The 23,021-nt window shown below is 43.2% G+C and overlaps 1 protein-coding gene across 18 annotated transcripts in view; it reads right to left on the bottom strand.

Moving 5' to 3' along the window:
• The window catches only part of LOC101616723 (myomegalin-like), a 142,186-nt gene that overhangs the window by 82,512 nt on the left and 36,653 nt on the right, over nt 1–23,021 (bottom strand). For all 18 annotated transcript variants that reach the window (XM_045138654.1, XM_045138660.1, XM_045138644.1 and 15 more), the window contains 9 exons: nt 13,937–14,062; nt 12,380–12,499; nt 11,999–12,091; nt 10,052–10,264; nt 7,169–7,327; nt 5,526–5,639; nt 5,266–5,403; nt 3,909–4,088; nt 2,065–2,259 (listed from right to left, as the gene is read on the bottom strand). In XM_045138654.1, the coding sequence (XP_044994589.1) occupies nt 2,065–2,259; nt 3,909–4,088; nt 5,266–5,403; nt 5,526–5,639; nt 7,169–7,327; nt 10,052–10,264; nt 11,999–12,091; nt 12,380–12,499; nt 13,937–14,062 (1,338 nt within the window). The remainder of the gene's footprint in view (nt 1–2,064; nt 2,260–3,908; nt 4,089–5,265; nt 5,404–5,525; nt 5,640–7,168; nt 7,328–10,051; nt 10,265–11,998; nt 12,092–12,379; nt 12,500–13,936; nt 14,063–23,021) is intronic.

Raw genomic sequence — 23,021 nt, 5'->3', positions numbered from 1 at the left:
CTTCTCTCTCTCAAATAAAATAAATAAATACACTTTTAAAAAGAAAAAACCCCATCTAGCCAGGCATGGTGGCGCACGCCTTTAATCCCAGCACTCGGGAGGCAGAGGTAGGAGGATTGCTGTGAGTTCGAGGCCACCCTGAGACTCCGTAGTGAATTCCAGGTCAGCCTGGACTAGAATAAGACCCTATCTCAGAAAAAAAAAAAAAAAAAAGAAAGAAAGAAAAAGAAAAAACCACATCTAACAGAGAAGAGAATCTGAAACGGGTTCTCCCTTAATTCTACCAAGCTATGGTCTTAAGATTCAGGTTTGAACTGGGTTAACAAACGGCTTTCTTTGCTCTGTTGCTTCAGCCTTAATTGTTTTTCACCCAAACATTTGTCATGGTTTGCTCTCGTCAGGTCTTTGTCAAACATCACCGGATCACACTGACCTTTTCTGACTATCCTAGCTAAGAGGGCAAGCTGGTGGGTCAAAGAGTATGAGCCCTCAGTTATGAGTGAATATTGGGTATCGTGGTATAGCACAATTACTGTAGTCGATAACACCATATAACACTTGATGCTGAGTGCAGACCTCAAGGGTCCTAATTATGAACATACGCTCAGTGGTAAACGGCCATAGGCAATTAATTTAATTTGATTACAGTAATCAGGTTGCAGTGTGTATATATGTCACACATACTGCATACCTTGAACACATACAATTGTTGTTTGCTAATGATATCTTGGTAAGGCTGGGGAATCGACCTTGTTTCCACCCTTTTCCCGATTTCTCCTGCTACGGCTAACTTTTTCCCAATGTACTTACTGTTATCAAATGAATCTTTTGATTGTCTCTCGCCCTTTCACTCTCCTCCCCAACTAGATGTATATTCTAGAGTGCTGCGTATTCTCAACGTGGCCTTTGAAAAAGACCCCAACTTTTTATTTTTCCACTTAAAATAACTCAGATTTTCAAGAATAAAGAGGGAAAATATGGGCTGGGCATGGTGGTACACACCTGAAATCCCAGCATTCTGGAGGCCGAGGCAGGAGGATTATAAGTTTGAAGCCAGTTTATACTCTTTAGGGAGTTCCAGGCCAGCCCAGACTACATACCAAGACCCTGTTTCAAACGAGAAGGGAAAGAAAGAGAGGGAGAAGGAAAGACAGACAGAGATAGAGAAAAATGTATTAAGTATAAGTTTTTTTTCCATATCTTAGTTGGAAATATAAAATATTACTCAAGTCTTAATAATTTAGAACCAATCAAAATACTTCAGATCTCCCGTTCCCCTTACTCTCATAATAACCAGAATAGAATAAAGGAAGTTACTAGATGCATGTATTACTTAGGCCACCAGCCTTCCAAATGCAGTGTGAAAACATTTCATACTAGCCAAAGGAAGGGTAGAACTGTTTACAATGTAATCTTCCAGACACAAAATGGCCTGGATGTCCATGACCTCGCAGGGCCTGACACTACCTACACAGGATCCTCATAATAGGAGGAAAAGATGATGACATCAAAATACAAGAGAGACTGACTGAGAGGGGGAGGGGATATGATGGAGTGGATTTGTGAAGGGGAAGGTGGGGGAGGGGAAGAAATCATCATGATTTATCGTCTATAATGTTAGTTGTTAATAAAAAAAAAAAGTTGAGGGCTGGAGAGATGGCTTAGCTGTTAAGCGCTTGCCTGCGAAGCCTAAGGACCCTGGTTCGGGGCTTGATTCCCCAGGACCCATGTTAGCCAGATGCACAAGGGGGCACACGCATCTGGAGTTCCTTTGCAGTGGCCGGAGGCCCTGTTGTGCCCATTCTCTCTCTCTCTGTCTCTGCCTATTTCTCCCTCTGTCTATCACTTCCAAAAAAAAAAAAATACACCAAAAAAATTTTTTTTAAAAAGTTGAAAATATATTTCGTACTGACTGATGTACAACTGCAATTAATACCCTGGTGGAAAGAAACTGGGTTCACTGCAAGCTGAAATATACATGCAAGTCGCAAGGTTCGGTTGCTTCGCTTCCTATCTCAGAGTACACCCGCGGCGTGGCGTCTGTCGCGCTGTGAGGGTCCTTACCCGGCTCTCCCGCTCCCTGGCGCTCATGGACTGAAGCAGGCTCTGGATCTCCACCTCATGCTCCACAGCCAGCCTGTTCCGGTCACTCAGCAGGTCCTGCAGCATCCTCTCCTTCCGCTGGAGACGCTGGCACAGCTCCTCGGCTACCTCACCCTGCCCCGGGCCGAGTTTGCACAGCAAGGTTGCGCTAAGGTCCTGACACAAAAGGGACAGTGTAAGTTTTTAAAGGAAAGAATTCCCGGGCTGGAGAGAGATGGCTTAGCAGTTATAAGGTGTTTTTGCCTGCAAAGCCAAAGAACCCAGGTTTGATTCCCCAGGACCCACGTAAGCCAGATGCACAGGGTGGTTCACGTGTCTGGAGTTGCTCTGAAGTGGCTGGAAGGCCTGGCGTGCCTATTCTCTGTCTGTCTGTCTGTCTTCTATCTCTTTCTCTCTCTGCTTCCAAATAAATAAATTTAATTTAATTTTAAAAAAATTTTTAAAAATTAAAAAAATTAAATTAAAAAAAATTTAAAAAATTACTGCAGATCAAAGGCCTTGTAAGAACCTACCACAAAAGAGAGTTATACTTGAAAGTAAGTATGTTTGGTTCCTTTCTCTTTCCCCAGATCTTGCACAGGCCTGTGACACACATGCTCAGTGACTGCACAGTAACAACACAGAAAAATACCTAGAGTAGCCACTTCCATATTATTCTGAAATGAGTCCTTTTCCTTATTCTTTCTTTAAATTTTTTAAAAATTTTTATATATTTATTTCAGAGTGACAGACAGAGGAGGAGAGAGAGAGAGAATGGGCGCGCCAGGGCTTCCAGCCTCTGCAAACGAACTCCAGACGCGTGCGCCCCCTTGTGCATCTGGCTAACGTGGGACCTGGGGAACTGAGCCTCGAACCGGGGTCCTTAGGCTTCACAGGCAAGCGCTTAACCGCTAAGCCATCTCTCCAGCCCCTTTTCCTTATTCTTGAGGCACATGCCAGTTGATGCTAGATGTGAACGACATAACACTCAGCACACCTATTTCCTCTGCAGTGCGACTTTAAGAGACAAGGGCACGAAATCCCGGATGCTGGGATCCTGAGACACGAGCAGGCGGGTTTCAAGCCACAGCCGGGCATACCATACCCTGCTGCTCCCGTCACAGCACTGAGGAACTGTGTTTGTGAGTAGGTCGATGCAAGATAGCGCATCACGGGGAGAACCGAGACGCATGCGTCATCTGCGTTGAATACCTTGTTAGCTGTGTTGCTCTGGGCAAGTTGCTTAACTTCAGAAGCCTAACGCCTTGTTTGTAAGACAGAGGTAATCGTATACTCCCCATAAACTTGTGAAGACTCAGTTAATATCCACTAGTTAACATCCTGACCCAGCATGAGCACCATTGCTAATAAAGGTTAAATTTAATATAGATGTACTTTATAGATCTAATGAGTTCTCACATAACCTCTCTGAGAGAGATAACTGGCATCTTACATTTAAGGGATGAAATAAAATTCTCAGTGAGGGCTGGAGAGATGGCTTAGCGGTTAAGCGCTTGCCTGTGAAGCCTAAGAACCCCAGTTTGATGCTCGATTCCCCAGGATCCACGTAAGCCAGAAGTACAAGGGGGCGCACACATCTGGAGTTCGTTTGCAGTGGCTGGAAGCCCTGGCGCGCCCATTCTTTCTCTCTCTCTCTCTCTCTCTCCCTCTTTGTCTCTCTGTCGCTCTCAAATAACTAAAAATAAACAAACAAACAACTCCCAGTGAAAGTGAGTCACTTGCCCAGGCACAGAACAGAATTCACAACTGGAGTGTGATCCCGGGCAGCCCCTGAGCCGATGCCTTCCACGGGAGGGGAGCCTTGCCTCCACTTCCTTGTTCCTGTCGTGCAGAGACGTCTGCAGCTGCTGGATGATGCTCTCGTGTTCCTTCTGCCAGTGGCTCAGTTTGCTCTCTAGCTCTTCTTTCAGCCACTGGAGGTTTTGGCAGGTAGCAGTCAACTGCTCCACTTCCAGGCCCTTGGCCCTCAGGAGACTCTCCATGCTCTATGGTGACAAGGGAACAGTGAGCAGCCATCCTCCGCAGCATAAATAACACGTCCCATCCACCTTCAAGCTACTGCCGTCAGCTTTGTTTGCAAGAGGAGGAAACCGTATCATCTGATAACGTCATACTCTTTTTTTTTTTTTTTTTTTGTTTTTCGAAACTCTATTCTGGTTTGCGGAGAGGTAAGTATAGAGTACATTATAAAACACAGTGTTATGAGGTAGCAGCTTCTTTATAAAGTGAATGACTTTTTTAAAAAGTGGTGGCATGGGGCTGGAGAGATGGCTTAGCAGTAAAGTGCTTGCCTGTTGAAGCCTAAGGACATCGGTTCGAGGCTTGATTCCCCAGGACCCACGCTAGCCAGATGCACAAGGGGGGTGCACGTGTCTGGGGTTTGCTTGCAGTGGCTGGAGAAACTGGCATGCCCATTTTCTCTCTCTCTCTCAATTAAATTAAAAAAATGACCAAAAAAAAATTTTTTTAAGCGGTGGCACACACCTTTAATCCCAGCACTCGGGAGGCAGAGGTAGGACAATCAATGTGAATTTGAGGCCACCCAAGACTATGTAGTGAATTCCAGGTCAGCCTGGGCTAGAGCAAGTCCCTACCTTGAAAAACAAACAAACAAAAAAACCAAAAAAACCTCCAAAAAAACCAAAATCAAAACAAAAAACAGTGGAGAGATGGCTTAGCAGTTAAACACTTGCCAGCAAAGCCAAAGGACCCAGATTCGATTCTCCAGGACCCATATTAGCCAGATGCACAAGGGGGTGCATGTGTCTGGAGTTCCTTTGCAACGGCTGGAGGCCCTGGCGTGCCCATTCTCACTCTCTCTCTCTTTTTCTCTGTCAAATAAATAAAAACTAGATATACAAAAAATGTACATATGTGTGTCCATATTAATCTAGAGTGGGCACTGGTGGTATAGTGGTGACCACAGCTGCCTTCCATATTAATATAGAGACAAAGATTAAAACTGGAGTAGAAGTATGTAAATAGAAATCAATATGCCTTACCTCCCACACTGCAAAGTCGATAAACAAAAGAAAACAGAAACACCACAATTTCTTACTCTGGAATCAACAATGGTGTGGGATCAGTTTTTTGATTTTTTTTTCAGGACCTGATGGACAAGGGGGAAAAGAAGCCAAGACAGGGGCAGACTTCGGCCCTTACTTGCATGGTGGCCTCGTTGGCCGAGAGGACGCCACGCAGCCTCTCCAGGTCCTGGTCGCGCTGTCTCACGGCAAGGTGAAGCTGCCGCAGCTCTCGGTCTTTTTCTTCCAGCGCAGCGAACTTTTCATCTATAGCCCGCTACGAGGAAAAGGAAGGTTCCTCAGTTTCCCAAGATACACTCTCCCGGTGAGCTTACGCAGTAAGACCCCAAGGGCAGGGCAGGGCGGGGCGGGGTGCCAGGACGGGGGGGGGGGGGGTACCTCCAGAGCCACGGCTCGGTCCTGCACCCGCTGCCGAAGCTTTGCAAGCAGCACGTCCTGCGCTTCCAGGGATTTGTCCGAGCTATCGCGGTACTGTAGCAGCTCTTGAAATTCCTAAGGAGAACCACCACCAAAAAAGTCCCCATTATTCGTTCATCTAATAGAGCTGAATGTCTTCATTTTGACAAGTCACTTGTTATTCCGGATAATAGATGTGATGTGGGTGGGGGGAGCGCTGGAGGGATGGCTTAGCAGTTAAGGCATTTGCCTGCAAAGCCAAAGGATCACTGTTCGACTCTCCAAGACCCGTGTAAGCCAGATGCACAAGGGGGCGCACGCGTCCAGAGTTCATTTGCAGTGGCTGGAAGCCCTGGTGGGCCCATTCTCTCTCAAATAAATACATAAATAAAAATATCTTTTTAAAAAAAGGAGGTGATCCATCTTCAGGGGGAACAAGTTTAGCAAGATAATAGACATGTAAAATCTTAACCATCCTGCAACATACAACACATATTTTCTACAGAATCTATTCATCTCTGCAATGACCACGTTAGCAAGCAGGTCAGTTAGCTTAGGGGGATACAGGATGCATGGCCTGGCTCTGCCTAAATGTGCCAGTCAAGACCTGACAGAGGTGGGAACGTCTGCATTGTGTCTTTAAGAGCTAAGACTTGCCAAATGAAAGGAAAGATGGTGTGTGTGTGTGTACGCATATGTCCCTACATACACTCAATAAAATTTAGGTTTCAAACTTACTGAAGCTTACTGTAGGTGGCAGAACTGATCACTCTCCTGAATGCCCGTTTCCCCTGAAACTTTCATCCTATCACTGAATCCTATGGCAGACTCCGTATAGATGTTGAAAGCAGTAATCAACCCCTGTGTCTTCTCTGACAGACCCCCAGAGGTGCCGTTTACACTTGATGACTACTGCATAGGTCACTGAGGCCTACACATGTTTCTTACTTGCTGAAAAGTGTATCGATTCATGGACTGTATTTCTTTTTTTTTTTTAAATATTTTATTTTTATTTATTTATTTATTTGACAGAGAAAGAGGGAGGGAGAGAAAGAGAGAAAAAAAGAGAGAATGGTGTGCCAGGGCCTCCAGCCACTGCAAACAAACTCTAGACACGTGTGCCCCCCTGTGTATCTGGCTAATGTAAGTCCTAGGGAATCAAACTTGGGCCCTTTGGCTTTGAAGGCAAATGCCTTAACCACTAAGAAATCCCTCCAGCCCCTGTATTTCTTTCTATTTTATTTTATTATTATTTATTTATTTGAGAGCGAGAAAGTGGCAAAGAGACAGAAAGAGAGAGAGAGAAAAAAAATGGGTGCACCAGGGCCTCCAGTCACTGCAGACAAACCCCAGATGTATGCAACACCTTGTGCATCTGGCTTATGTGGGTCCTAGAGAATTGAACTTGGGTCCTTTGGCTTCGCAGGCAAGCGCCTTAACCACTAAGCCATTTCTCCAGCTCCACGGACTGTGTTTTCTACCAGTTTTAAATCTTCCTGATTCTCGCCACTCAATGTTCTACATGTTGCAGATATTCAACAGAGGCAACCAATACCTTGAGATTATCCAGGCAGGAATTTCCAGGCTCGGTGAGGCCGGCTCTTACTGAAATGCTGCGAACTCACCTGGAGCTGCTGGTCTTTGTGACTCAGACGATGGTTCAGATGTTGGATGTTTTGCTCCTGGGTTCGAATCTCATTGTACTTTTCAGCCTCTAGGGTATGAAGCTGTTGGCTCTTATTCTGGAGCTCTCCTTGGAGCTGTTGTAAAGCTTTTTGTAATTCCTTTAAAATAAAAAACAAAAGATAGTCCACTTTTCAAACACTCCAAAATTTCCAAGTGGAGCCTGAGGCAGAAGGATCCCAAGTTCGAGGAGAACTTGTGCAACATGGTTGAGACTCCATCACGAAAACAGAGCAAGCAAACAAACAAAAAAAACTTTCAAGGCATATAATGAAATACAAAGTAGCAGAAAATGTCATTATTCAGATTGATATAGAAAAAAATATATATATATCATATATGAATCAAATAGGATGATGAAAATTGTGATAACAGCCAGGCATAGTGGTGTACACCTTTAATCCCAGCACTCGGGAGGCAGAGGTAGGAGGACTGCTGTGAGTTCAAGGCCACCCTGACAATACATAGTGAATAGCCTGGGCTACAGTGAGACCCTACCTTGCAAAAAAAAAAAATTGTGAAAACTGTGGGTGCAATATAAAGTAAACTGGATATTATAGATAAATACTTCTTGGTTTAAGAAAAGCTGCTCTCTATGAGTACTAATGAAGTTCTGCCTGAATCCTTTATACTGGGTTCAGTATTTCTAACATTCTCTCTCTAAAGAACTCATAAAGGTTATCCTCACTGTTTAAAATTTGACATAGGCAGTATTTCTCTAATAATAAAATTGGTAATATTTAAACCACCTGTTACTTTAGGTAACCCCCAAACTATGCATCCATTAAACAAAGCTTAGGATACATTTCCTGTAGTGAATATAAAAAAATTAAGAATTATTCTTATCCCCAACCTTCTACCACCCTTAGCCCTACCAAAACATCTGAAATTTGAGCATCTCTAAAGAAAAAAATTTTTTTAATTATTTTTGTTTATTTATTTATTTACTTGAGAGCGACAGACAGAGAGAGAGGCAGATAGAGAGAGAGAATGGGCACACCAGGGCCTCCAACCACTGCAGACGAACTCCAGACGCGTGCGCCCCCTTGTGCATCTGGCTAACGTGGGTCCTGAGGCTTCACAGGCAAGCGCTTAACCACTAACCATCTCTCCAGCCCAACTAAAGGAAATTTAAGGTAGCTATTCAACCGCCAAACTACTAAAACAGGGAGATCCTTCAGACACTATACTTTTAGGGGCTGAAGAGATGGCTCAGCAGTCAAAGGCGCTTGCTGTCATAAAGCCTGGTGGCCTGGGTTTGATTCCCCAGTACGTAGATAAAGCCAGCTGAGCAACCTAGTGCATGCGTCTGAAGATTCTTTGCAACTGCAGGAGGCCCTGGTGCCCCCATCTTCCTTTTCTCTCTCTCTCTCTTTCCTTCTCTGTTTCTCTCTCGCAAATAAATATTTTTTTTTAGAAAACGATACTTTTAAATTTGAATGTTAAAAAGTCCAAGAAAAGAACCAAAAAGATCTTTAGTATTTTTAAAACTATTTTTGTTATTTATTTGCAAGCAGGGAGAGATAGACGAGAGGTAGAGAATGAGCACACCAGGGCCTCCAGCTGTTGCATGTGAACTCCAGATGCATGCACTACTGCGTATCTGGCTTTACGTGGGTACTGGGGAACTGAACCCAGGTCATTAGGCTTTGCAGGCTAGCACCTTAACTGCTGAGCCATCTCTCCAGTGCCCCCCCCCCATAGAACATAAGACAACTGTGTTCTAAGTGAACGCAATAAAGGAACCACTTAAAAATTATGTGAGTGTACTTGTGTAATTACATGGATAATTATGCATGCCATTCCTTTGGCCTTAGATGTCCTTATTTTTCTGTCTAGCTGACTTTTCTCTGTCCTGTCAGTACAACCTCAGACACCTCTCCTTTTGTGAGGTACATTCTCTCCCTAGCCCAGGCTAACTTGGAACTCGCTATGTAGTCTCAGGCTGGCCTGGAACTCACAGTGGTCTCCTAATTCTGCCTCCTGGATCTGGGATTAAAAGCGTGTGCCACCATGTCTAGCTGCTTATTGTTGTTATTTTGGGAGAGAGAAAGAGGCGGGAGGGAGAGAGAGAGAGAAAGAGAGAGAGAGAGAGAGAGAGAGAGAGAGAGAGAGAGAGAGAGAGAGAGAGAATGACTACGCCAGAGCCTTAAGCCACTGTGAACAAACTCCAGATGTGTGCGCCCCCTTGTTTACATGTGTGACATTGCATGCTTTTGCATTATTGTGCATGTAGCTATGTGGGACCTGGAGATTTGAACTTGAGTTCTTAGGCTTCACAGGCAAGTGCCTTAACCACTAAGCCGTCTCTCCAGCTCTCCTTTCTGTTTTGGTTTTTGAGGCAGGGTCTCACTCTAGCTCAGGCTGACCTGGAATTCACTATGTAGTCTCAGGGTGGCCTTGAACTCACAGCGACCCTTCTACCTCTGCCTCCCGAGTGCGCCACCACGCCTGGCTCTTTTTATTTTATTTTTTTAGTGAAGCTTCCCCTTACTTCATTTTTTTATTCCCACTTAGATAATCCTAGAGAAACTCACACATGCATCCTCAGCATTCATTACTCCCCATGTAGAAATTCTGTTGCTGGGACTGTCTTTCCAACTATCCTGCAAGTAATTTACGAGGGAAGAACTTACGACATTTTCCATTTTATCTCCAGGACATAGCTAGATACCTGGCGTGTGGCCCATGGGCAAGGAAGTCTCAACCAAATTATCCAGATTAAGCAAATGAGTCAGGTTCAGGTTCAATGGAGACTGTCCTGCCAGCAAGTGACCCTAAGGGCAAAGTCGGCATGCTGGGCAGTAAAAGAGTTAATGATTCACCTGGTTATGCTTCCGCGAGGCCTCCATCTGCTGTTCCTTCTCTCCCGCCGCTGCCTCTGCAAACCGCACGCACCGGTTGGCGTCCGCCAGGCGGCGCTCTTTCTGCCGCAGCAGCCTTTGCAGCTTTTGTATTTCCAGCTGGCTGCAGAACAAGGCGCTCTGAAGGTCCAGCAGCGCCACCTGCTGTTGGGCTGGGGAAGCGGCCTCGGAGCTCTGCAAAGGACAGGAGAGAGCAGGGACAGAGAACACAGGGCACTCATTATGTAGAGAGAACTGAGCTTAGCTAACAGATGTCTTACTAGTAAGTCCTTCCTTCCTTCCTTCCTTCCTTCCTTCCTTCCTTCCTTCCTTCCTTCCTTCCTTCCTTCCTTCCTTCCTTCCTTCCTTCCTTCCTTCCTTCCTTCCTTCCTTCCTTCCTTCCTCCCTCCCTCCCTCCCTCCCTCCCTCCCTCCCTCCCTCCCTCCTTCCTTCCTTCCTTCCTTCCTTGAGAGCGACAGACAAGAGGGAGAAAGAGGCAGAGAGGGAGAGGGAGAATGGGCGCTCCAGGGCCTCCAGCTACTGCAAACGAACTCCAGACGCATGCGCCCCCTTGTGCATCTGGCTAACATGGGTCCTGGGGAATTGAGCCTCAAACCGGGGTTCCTAGGCTTCACAGGCAAGCGCTTAACCACCAAGCCATCTCTCCAGCCCATATATTCTTTTTTAAAGATTTATTTTTAGGCCGGGCATGGTGGCACATGCCTTTAATCCCAGCTCTTGGAGGCAGAGGTAGGAGGATCGCAATGAGTTCAAGGCCACCCTGAGACTACAGAGTTAATTCCAGGTCAGCCTGTATCAGAGTGAGACCCTACCTTGAAAAACCAAGCCAAACCAAAACAAAACAAAACAAACAAACAAAAAAGATTTATTTTTATTTATTTATTAGAGATGGCGGGGGGAGGGGGGAGAGTAAGAGAATGGGTATGCCAGGACCTCCAGCCACTGCGAACCAACTCCAGACACGTGCCACCTTGTGCAACTGGCTAACATGGGACCTGGAGAATCGAACCTGGGTCCTTTAGGCTTCGCTAAGCCACCTCTCCAGCCCTTACTAGTATATTCTTAAGACAAATGTAGAAAAAAAGAGAAACTTAATCAATGTACGTACAAGTAGAAAGGTCTATGTTGTCTGATTGATGAAAAGACATTCTTTTGTAAATCTTAAAGGAGATGTGATTAAATGGTGTTATCTTTTCCTCCTGAACATTCACCTCTTAGCAAGTGGTTAATATGGTGGCTTTAAAAGTCTAGTAGTTGCCTGAAGGGGTGGCGCACGCCTTTAATCCCAGCACTTGGAAGGCAGAGGTAGGAGGATCGCCATGAGTCTAAGGCCACCCTGAACTACACAGTGAATTCCAGGTCAGCATGGGCTAGAGTGAGACCCTACCTTGAAAAACAAAAACAAAAAAATAAATCAGTAAAATGTAGTAGTTGATAAAGGATTTTAGGTGGCCAGGCGTGGTGGTGCACACCTTTAATCCCAGCACTGGGGGAGTTGGGGGGGGACGGACAGAGGTAGGAGGAACACTGTGAGTTCAAGGCCACCCTGAGACTACATAGTGAATTCCAGGCCAGACTGAGCTGGAGTGAGACCCTACCTCGAAAGACCAAAAAAGAAGAAAGAAAGAAAGAAAGAAAGAAAGGAAAGAAAAAGGTTTAGGCACAGATAAAAATATATCTTGCTTGAAGAAAGTCTTTGACTAAAGAAGCAAGGTCTATCATTTGTAAATTTTCTTGTTCTAAAGAAAACAATTATGTTCTATAGATAAAGTTATATAAGTAAAAGTTATTTTATACCCCAAAAAAAGAAAAGAAAGAAAGCACCAGAGAGGCTTGTGCAGCCAAAACCAAGCCTGCCGTGAAGCATTCCCCCACAGGACACTGCTGCTCTCTGGGACCCTCACATACGTGAAGCTGTCCGAGCTGGCTTTGGTGCAGCATTTCTCGAAGCTTTGCCATGGTCTCATTTTGACCTTCAATCACCTGGTACAACTCCTCCGTCTGTACATGAGAGGAAGAATGCCAACACGTTAGTGACCGAATGTGGATTGCACGATCTCTTCTTACAGATTGTACTAACAGAAACATTCCCGAATATTCATTCGGGGGACGGGTTTTCTAGGCGAAGGTCTGTGAGTTGGGCAAGAGAGATTTCTATAAAATCTAGAATACTTGTCTACTTGGATGGGATAAATTGTTTCTTCACAGGTCCTTGATTAAAAAGTACCATGGGTTATTGTCTATAGTTATGGAAGTTGTCGATAAAAAAAAAATTTTTTTTTAAAGTACCTCACTTTCTCTGCTTTGTAGAGTTTCTCTGAGGTTTTGAATTGCAGAATCTTGCTTCTGAGCTGACTCCTGAGCAGACTTGAGTTCATGGTTCATTTCATTCAGTTTCTCTTGAAGCATCTGAATTCAGCAGGAAAAAAAAAGTTTGTTAGGTCGGGGATGACTTCTAGTCTGAAATGCAATCATAATATTCTTCCTCAAATCTAGGGTTTAAAGAACTGCTTGGGGAACATTAGCTTGTCACTTGTCTCCCAGGTTTAGTGATCATTAAAGTCTTAGTAAGGAGAAGCAGAAAAGATGAAGTCCTTCTTTCAATACTCAAATGCCTCAGCACTCCCATCCTGTCCTTCCTGTACCAGCAGCCACATGATTTATTGTCTCCTCCACAGCACCAGGAGGGTCTACTATCACTCTGGGCAGGATCAGGGTACAGGGGTACACCATGCCAGATGGCCAGTGCCCAAACGGTGACAACTTTCCTCTAAGCACACATTAAAACCCAGGAGTTACTGAGGAGTGAGAATTTAGGCTAAAATCAAATGCAAAAGCTTCCTGTCTTAAGAGTCTCGTTTGTGTAAAGACTGTATGAATGTTTTAATCTCACACCTAAAAGGCATCAGAAATGGTGATATTTGCAGAACAAGCTAAAGTCCTGGTGAGAAGCAGAGGGAAGAAATATAGTTTTATTTGTTTATTTTTGAGGTAGGGTCTTGCTCTAGCCCAACGCTGACCTGAACTTACTCAAGTCTCAGGCTGGCCCTGAACTCATGGTGATTTTCCTACCTCTGCCTCCCGAGTGCTGGGATTAAAGACATGAGCCTGGCTGGCTGGATGGTTTAGTAATTAAGGCGCTTGCCTGCAAAGCCTAAGGACCAGGACCCATGTTCAATTAATTCCCCAGGACCCACATAAGCCGGACGTGCATGGTGGCACATACATCTGGAGTTTGTTTGCAGTGACAAGAAGCCCTGGTGTACCCATTCTCTCTCACACATAAATAAATAAATAAACAAACAAGCCTTTAATCCCAGCAGAGGTAGGAAGATCGCTGTGAGTTCGAGGCCACCCTGAGACTCCATAGTGAATTCCAGGTCAGCATGAGCTAGTAGTGAGACACTACCTCAAAAAACCAATAAATAAATAAATAAGCAAGCAAACAAATAAATAAAGGTATGTGCCACCATGCCCAGCAAGAACTATACTTTCTTGTTTGTTTTGTTTTGTTTTTTGAGGTAGGGAAAAACTATACTTTGATTTGTTTATTTTTGAGGTAGGGTCTTGCTCTAGCCCACACTGACCTGGAACTCACTGAAGTCTCAGGCTGGCCCTGAACTCATGATGATTCTCCTACCTCTGCCTCCCAGAGTGTTGGGATTAAAGAAAGAAGTGTGTCACCACGCCCAGCTAAGAACTATATTTTTAAATGAAATATTCCACAGAGCACCAGGAATCCACAGTATTCACCTCTCAAATCCTATTCTGATAGACAGAAGCAGGTTAGAGCCAGTTATATCCTCAGGAAAACCCTGTATCCCCAGGGCACAGTAGTGACCGTACCTTGTTGGTGGCCTCAGTTTGCTGGACTTTCTCTTGGAGTTCTGCCAAGTGGGAATCAGACTGCTGGGTTTCAGCCATGTCACTTGAATTCAGCCTCTGTTGGATGAGTAATTCCTTGGGCATGGGCTAGAAGGAAACAGCAAGGCAAGCACATTGAGTGAAGGCAGTCAGTGATAATTTGTATATTCAAATCTCTGGCATCTTTTTTTTTTTTTTTCCCTAGACACCTGGAAAACCACAGTTGCTTCAGGGCTGATGAGCAGGCCTTTGCAAAGACAAAGCTGTTACTTGCTAAGAAGACTGCTTCATTTTTACCCTCCACAGCTATTTGTCAATTTTTCTAACTCTCATGAATTGCTCATACGGGGAACACTGTGAGTGTCATTGTGGGGACCACATTGCTAAAACACAGTTCCAAGGAAGCAGTCATGTCAGAAAGTAAGAGTATACTCATTTCAACAGGACATACAGAAAAATGGTTTTTGGAAGAAACAAATTTGACCCTGGATCTAAACAGGGGGTGTGGCTAAGATGGACAAGGAGGGGCGTCCTAGGCAAAGCAAAAGGAGAAAAGGGTAGGACTAATGAATACCATCCACCGAACTTGTTATCTTCATGAACAGAATTACCACACAACTGACAAGTCATATCAAGCCACCCTTGCTTTTTTTTTTTTTTTTAATTTATTTGAGAGCGACAGACACAGAGAGAAAGACAGATAGAGGGGGGGAGAGAGAATGGGCGCGCCAGGGCCTCCAGCCTCTGCAAACGAACTCCAGACGCGTGCGCCCCCTTGTGCATCTGGCTAATGTGGGACCTGGGGAACCGAGCCTCGAACTGGGGTCCTTAGGCTTCACAGGCAAGCGCTTAACCGCTAAGCCATCTCTCCAGCCCCACCCTTGCTTTTTGAGACAGGGTTTCAGTGTTTAGGCTAGCTTTGAACTCACATTCTGCCTGCATCAGCTTTCTAAGGGCTGAAATTGCAAACCTGCACCCACTGTATTCAGCTCTGAATCGCTTCTAAAAGTTGGAAAGGGTATCATTAATAATTACATCAGGACACTGGATCTAAACAAGGATTTTTGTTACCTTACTTCTAAGTCAGTTCACAGCTATTTAAGAACAGCCGCTAGAGTCCATTTTCTCCCCACTAAGCTATTTGCTAAAACAAAAATCCCAAAACTGAGCTGGGGAGATTGCTTAATGGTTAAGGTGCTTGCTTGTGAAGCCTAAGAACTAGGAACCCAGGTTCGGTTCTTCAGATCCTGCGTAAACCAGACACACAAGGTGGCTCATGTGTCTGGAGTTTGTTTGCAGTGGCTAAAGGTCCTGTCATGACCATTCTCTCTTTCTCTCCCTTTCTGTCTGTCTCAAATAAAAATTAATTAATTAAAAAATTCAAAACAACTTTTGAAATGAGCCTAAGTATACTTCTGCCATTTTGTACTATGTATTTATGCAAAGCAGTGTTCTTAGCATTGAAAATTTTTTAAAAAATCAAACAAACAGACAAACAAAAACATCCCAAAATTTTAAAAGGATAGCAAAGAGGTATTAAGAAATATTCTCAGAAGAAAAAAAAAAACAAAAAGAAAAAAAGAAATAAGAGGAAATATTCTCAATTATAAACAAAGAAAAGAAAATAACAAGGGCTTTTGAAAAGTTGGCAGAGCTTCTCGTAAAACCTAGCCTCTGGCATCAGCTAGCACCTGGGCCACACTCCTTATTTAGACAGAAATGGGAGTGGAACAGGCCCAGGCACCTTGATTAGAGTTTTTCATAATTTATTTACTGAAATATATATATAGTATCATCACAAACATGCAATCAATATCAAAATCAATACAATTGTTAAGTCTTTGAAATTTGAGGTGCATTTTACACTCAGAGCCCATCTCAATTCAGAGTAGCCCCAAGTTCTCAACAGGGCCATGGGCTCGCCTCAGAGGATGTTGGCGGTGGGGGGGGGGGCATCCATAATATGATGAAAATGTTAAATTAGGCAAGTTCCTAGCCTCACATAACTCCTGTGTAATAGAGCTAACTAAGCTGAATTTTTTTTGCGGGGGTGGGGATTTCAAGGTAGGGTCTCACTCTAGCCCAGCCTGACCTGGAATTCACTATGGAGTCTCAGGGTGACCTTGAACTCATGGTGATCCTCCTACCTCTGCCTCCCGAGTGATGGGATTAAGGGTGTGCGCCACCATGCCCAGCTCTAAACTGGACTTTCTCCAGACTAAAATAAAAACTGACTGAAGTAACTCACTGTTTCCGGCTGGTGTTGCTGAGGATCAAACCCAGGGCCTTGTGTTTGCTTTCTAGGTAAGTGCTTTGCCACTGAGCTACATCCCTATCCCCCATTGAACAGAGAAGTAGTCATATTTAAGTTTCCAGAACATCATTCTAGCGGTCTGGGGGTGACGGGTCGTTGGGGAGCACCAGCAGAAGCAGAGGAAACCAGTTAGAACGCCTCACTAGTGAGGTGAATGGTGAAAGTGGCTTGAATTATACTGGTGGCAGATGAAGAGAAGACAAACGCACGGATCTGCACGTTGTGAAAGAACAGGTAATAGAGGCCGGGCGTGGTGGCGCACGCCTGTAATCCCAGCCCTCGGGAGGCAGAGGTAGGAAGATCTCTGTGAGTTCGAGGCCACCCTGAACCTCCATAGTGAATTCCAGGTCAATCTGGGCTAGAGTGAGACCCTACCTTGAAAAACCAAAAAGAATAGGTAATAGGACTTGGTGCTCTGGACAGTGAAGGCAGAAAGAATAAAGAGGATGACTCCTAGAAAAATATCTGAGGGGCTGGAAGATGGCTTAGTCATTAAGGCACTTGCCTGGGAAGCCTAAGGACCCAGGTGTTTGATTCCCCAGGGCTCACGTAAGCCAGATGCATATGGTGGCCCATGTGCCTGGAGTTTGTATGCAGCGGCTAGAGGTCTGTGGGACCATATTCTCTCTCGCTCTCTTTCTCTCAGATAAGCAAAAATAAAAATATTTTAAAAAAAAATTTGGGATATTTGTTGTGAGCACAGGAAGTCTTTCCCTGCAGTTATACCACACGTGGGCTACAAGCGGTAAGTAAAATAGATATTTACAATTATGGTAAGTGAATTTGTCATATTTAATGGTAAAGCATTTTCTATAAAACTTGGCTTTTATTTCCCCCATGTAAAATAACTTTGCAACAGTGACATCTGTAATTTTTAAATTTAAACTATAATAAGCAGAATTAAAGAAAGAAGGGAAAAAAACAACCTTCAGGACTGGAGATGTAGCACATTTATCTAGCATATGTAAGACCCTGGCTTCAATCTCTAGCAACCCTGGCTGCAAAAAGCTCACTATTAAAAATGTCAAGGTCAGGCTGAAGGGATGGCTTAGCGGTTAAGGCATTTGCCTGCAAAGCTAAAGGACGCAGGTTTGACTCCCCAGGACCCACGTTAGCCAGATGCACAAGGGGTCGCAGGTGTCTGGAGTTTGTTTGCAGTAGCTGGAGGCCCTGGTGCACCCATTCTCTCTATCTTTGTCAAATAAATAAATAAAAATAAAATATTTTTTAAAATGTCTGGTCCTATTCATTTATTCAGTTTAAATCAAAGTCTCTTAAGAGTTGAGAAGGAAACAGTAAACTAATCAGCTGACCCAGTTCCATTTTATAACAAGGACAAAAGGTAAGTGATTTCTTCAAGTTACAGAGGAAATCAGAAAAGGTATCCAATTAAACTGAATCCAGTGGCCTTGGCAATGTACCTTTCACTCTATAAACCCACTGTCTACTGTAATGCTAAGAACATGTGGGGGATCAGAAGTTTTTGTTTAATGAGTAACAGTAATAAAAACAGAAACAGGTCTAGCTCCTAATTCCCAAACATTCTAATCCTTCAGTGGCTCTCTTGGAAATGATTAACATAAGATTAAAAAGAAAAGAAAAGAAAAAGAAAAAGAAAAAGAAAAGGCTGGAGAGATGGCTTAGCTGATAAGGCATTTGCCTGAGAATCCCAAGGACCCAGGTTTGATTCTCCAGGTCCCACATAAACCAGATGTACAAGGTGATGTATGCATCTGGAGTTCCTTTGTAGTAGCTAGAGGCCCTGGCATGGCCATGTCCATTCTCTCTCTCTCTCTCTCATAAATAAATAAAAATAAAATAAATTTTAAAAAAGACTAACAAAAGATTACACACACATTGGTATGTAAATATATATGGTTTCTATACACACATACATTTGTGTTTACATATTTATGGCTTACACACACACAGGTTCATGTATGAACAGCAACTTCAAAGCCAAATAAAGCCACAGGAAAAGCCATGATGAGTCTGGATCTCACATGACCCCATCTTGTCATGACTAAGCCCAGGAAAGTTCTTATTGTGTAAATGTGCTGATCTAAAAGGTAGAAGGTGGGCTGGACAGATGGCTTAGTGGTTAAGGCATTTGCCTGCAAAGCCAAAGGATCCCCGTTTGATTCTCCAGGACCCACCATAAACCAGATGCACACGGGGTGCACGTGTCTGGAGTTCATCTGCAGTGGCTAGAGGCACTGGTGCGCCCCTGTCTTTTTCTCTCTCTCAAATAAATAAAATATTTTTTTAAAAAGGTAGAAGGTGTTATTGTCTCTATTTGAAATAATTTATTACTTCACACCCTAAGAAAAAATGTCTTCACAGAGATGTCTGGCAAAAAAGTACTTGGTAAGTTGCACCAAATCAAGAATTCACCACAAATTCTTGGAAGTACCAGGCACGCAGTGGGAGAGATCCCAGGAGCCTGAAGTCAGCAATTCTGCCGTCCGTTTCAGTGTTATGCCCTGGATGCCCGCTTCGAGATCATGTCCCAACACAACGAAATTTGAAGTTAAATCAGTTTCCACTCGGTCGGCGTAAATGCTTCCTCACATGAGAAAAAGAGAGTTGCTTCCAGGCCAAAATGTAAATGAATGTAAACGTGTACGCTAAAAGGCAGTTCTTTATAGCTTCTAGGTTACTGTGTTTTTCTTTGCACTTTCTAATCCTTATGATGGTGAGCTTCAAATGGCTATCATTTCCTACCCTGTTGTTAATCACAGCCAAGAGTCATCAGCTAGCATCCAGCTAAAGGCTTCATCTTTGACCAGAATCTAATGTCTACATTTTTTTTTCCCCAAAGATCTACTTAAACTTATAGCTAAGCTACAAGTGTGACAAATTGACCATAGCCAGGAAGACGGCCTTGACATTGAAAGGTTCAAAATGAGGGAGACAAAGAAGAACTGCAAGTGGGCCACAGCTTGGTGAACTACTGTTTACTAACAGAACACACGCCTCTTTTCAGAGATTCTCTACTTCAGGGCCCAAAAAAAAATAAATAAGGAAATTACTATCCAGGAAAAGACTTCAAACTTTTTTTTTTTTTTTTTAACATATCTGAAGAGCCTGGCTTTTCAGACATAAAGTACACAGGAGGAAAAGCCGGGTGTGGTGGCACATGCCTTTAATCCCAGCACTCGGGAGGCAGAGGTAGGAGGATCGCCGTGAGTTCAAGGCCATCCTGAGACTCCGTAGTGAATTCTAGGTCAGCCTGGGCTACAGTGAGACCCTACCTCAAAAAACGAAGAAAAAAAAGTACATAGGAGGAAAATACATTATTTGCATAATATCAGAAAATCACTAAGCAAGAGAAATACACAGTAGCTGTTTATCTTAACATAAGGAAGGAGAGAGAAGAAACGCTATCAAGAGAAATGAGAGGAATCTTAATGTTGATATTTCATGGCACATACAGTGGACTGAGAATTGAACAAAAGCATCGGAATGACAGAAAAACCTCCCAGGTTTTCTTCCTCCTGTAGTGAAATTTGACTAAAGGAAGATTTCTGCTTTCATGAATTTTTCTTTCTATAAACTAAAAAAGAAACTAACAAAAATCATAATTTTTTTTATTCTTTCCACATTGCTCAAATAAATAAGACAAGACCCATCTGGCTCTTACTCTGCCCTAAAGCGCAAGAGCTATTAAGAAGATTAAGTCAGTCAGATTTAAATAACAGTAAAAGGTTCCAAATAAAATCAAACATTTACAAACACTTTAAGCTCATTTTATCTATTTTCCACAGCCTTAATTATTAGAGGAAATAGCATAATAATTTAAAAAGAGGTCCTTGAAGGTGAATGCTATTTATTTTTTCTCTCTCCTCCCAATGTTCTATTATTCTACAAGGCAAGTGACCATCATACCTACTTTATATTTTTTATCTTATTTATTTGAGAGACAGAGAGAAAGGTAGGAGAGAGAGAGAGAATGGGCACGCCAGGGCCTCTAGCCACTACAAACAAACTCCAGACGCATGCGCCCCCTTATGCATCTGTATACAGGGATCTAAAAGATGCTATTTTGTTTCTATGGCAATAGAAAATAGCTAGGTTCAATTAACTTCGTGAAACATTCTGGGATGTTCCAATTGATAGGTTTTTCTGGTGGTACAGGGGCAACCATGAACAATTTAAAAGGCATTTTTGGGAACCCAGTACTTACTAGTCAACAAAATTCCAGAAAGTACAACAGCAAATGAAAATTGTTCATTGTTACGTGAGTCCTTAGGCTTTGCAGGCAAGTGCCTTAACAGCTAAGACATCTCTCCAACCCTACCACATCTACTTTAAAGTGTCCAAAGGTGCTATAGTAAAGGGATTTGACCTAAGGTTACAGTTATCATAGCTGACACGTGTTCATTTAGAGGACGATTTTCTTCACAGAATCCCTGAAAAATCTTCCTGCGAATCCTTAGGTTATAGAAAGGGGCTTTTAAAGTAAGTTTCTTAAGTTGATGTACATCAGGCAATATGATTTAATGTACGGAGTTATAGTGCTTGATTGAAAGTAGTCAGGGGGGCTAGAGAGATGGCTTAGCGGTTAAGCACTTGCCTGTGAAGCCTAAGGACCCTGGTTCAAGGCTCGATTCCCCAGGACCCATGTTAGCCAGATGCACAAGGGGGCGCACACATCTGGAATTCGTCTGCAATGGCTGGAAGCCCTGGCGCACCCATTCTCCCCCCCCCCCTCTCTGCCTATTGCTGTCAAATAAATAAATTTTAAAAAAATAAACCAAAAAAAAAAAAAAGAAAGAAAGTAGTCAGGGATCTTTGGCACTGCAAGGGTGGTTATTTAAATCATCAACTCTTCAATGTTCCAAATTGAGAGATGATATGAGATGTTCTTTAAAAATCCTTCCCAATTCCCAAACTTGCAGAGTCCAGGCACCAAAGATTTAATTACATAGGGAGAAAAAAAAAATTCCTCGTTTGCCTGTAACTTTCTAGATCTTTTACACTTTCTACAGTTTTGGCCATATTTGAGTGAGGAAAAAAAAACAACACAAACTTTCCCACCCATCATGACTAGCCTACTTTAGATTCTATTATGAGAGTAACATGGTGACTCTGTAGCCAGCCTGAATTCAGCGGGGGGCTCCCCCAGAAGGAAAGAACAGAACAGGAAACAAGCAGACAAATGCTTAGTATGCAACACTTAATCACACGACCAAAATCTTTATTTTTAACACTTTTGTATGTGTAGTTTCTGAAAGTTTTATGTAAACGTTAATGTTAAAACGTTTCTTCTGCTTTCTGCTAAAATCTCCTATGATACAAAAATCTGTAAACTTTTTATGACACAAAGTTATTTATTTATTTTGGTTTCTTTGAGGCAGGGTCTCACTCAAGACCAGGCGGACCTGGAGCTCACTCTGTAGCTCAGGCTGGCCTCAAACTCATGACAATCCTCCTACCTCAGTCTCCTGAGTGCTGGGCTTAAAAGCATACACTACCAACACCCAGCCTAAAATACAAATTTTATATACAATGTTACTCAAGAAAATCTCAAGTAAACCGGGCACAGTGGTGTACGCATTTAACCCCAGCATTTGGGAGGCAGAGGTAGGAGGATTACTGTGAGTTCAAGGCCACCCTGAGACTACATAGTGAATTCCAGGTCAGCCTGAGCTAGACTGAGACCTACCTCAAAAACAAAACAAAACAAAAACCCTCATATCACAATGAACAATTTTATTTGATATCGTGCTCTAATCCTCCAGAACTTCGACTAGTAAGTACCGGTACTTCCCAAAACTGCCTTCTAAACTGTTGTATCAGTACCACTACCAAAAATTGTATCAAGTGGAACATCCCAGAATGTTTCACAAAGTTAATTCAACTAGCCATTTTCTGTTGCTATAGAAACAAAATAGCATCTTTTATATCCCTGTATAGAGCTGAATTTAAAGGAGAGGTGTGAAGTCAACTGGGCAGACAAGAATATCTCAAGTTAAGGTCAACTGCCATTTTCTACTTATCAAGAAGTCAAGAGTAAGCTGGGTGTGGTAGCACATGCCTTTAAACACTCAGGAGGCAGAGGTAGGAGGATCGCCGTGAGTTTGAGGCCACACTGAGACTACATAGTGAAGTCCAGGCCAGCCTGGGCTAGAGCAAAACCCTACCTCAATAAACAACAAAAAAAAAAAAAAAATTAAGAGTATAAATGAATCCTTCCTTCAAATCAAATATCTTCTAGTAGAGTGCGGTAGTGAGACTGCTGTGCAGTTTTCATATTAACATTTTGAGTGGCAATATCAAGTATCTTCTCTGAACAAGTCGCCATCAATCTGCAAATGATCCCTGAATTACCCTAAACGTTGTCCAGATGTTTTAAGGCTGTCCTGGTAGATTCTGGTGGGTTAATCGGGTTTCCCCAAACCTTTACCCTGTGCAGTGCAGAGGGGGGAAAGCTTATCGCTCTAGGCAGGTAGCCAATGGGATGAAATACCAGAAATTTAAAAACAAAACATAACACCTATGAGAAAGAGAGAGAGAGAGAGGAGAAAAATTAATTCCAAATGTATGATTAAATATGTTGTTTCTGAGGCTGGGTATGGTGGTGCACGCCTTTAATTCCATCACTTGGGAGGCACAGGTAGGAGGATTACTGTGAGTTCAAGTCCACCCTGAGACTACATAGTGAATTCCAGGTCAGTTCGGGCTAGAGTGAGGCCCTTCCTTGAAAACCAAATATATATATACATACATACATACATACATACATGTATG

The sequence above is a fragment of the Jaculus jaculus genome, chromosome 19 (genome assembly GCF_020740685.1).
Source record: "Jaculus jaculus isolate mJacJac1 chromosome 19, mJacJac1.mat.Y.cur, whole genome shotgun sequence".
In the NCBI taxonomy this organism is placed as follows: Eukaryota; Metazoa; Chordata; class Mammalia; order Rodentia; family Dipodidae; genus Jaculus; species Jaculus jaculus.
Note: the sequence above shows the minus strand (reverse complement) of the source record. Positions and strands in the feature narration are given on the sequence as shown.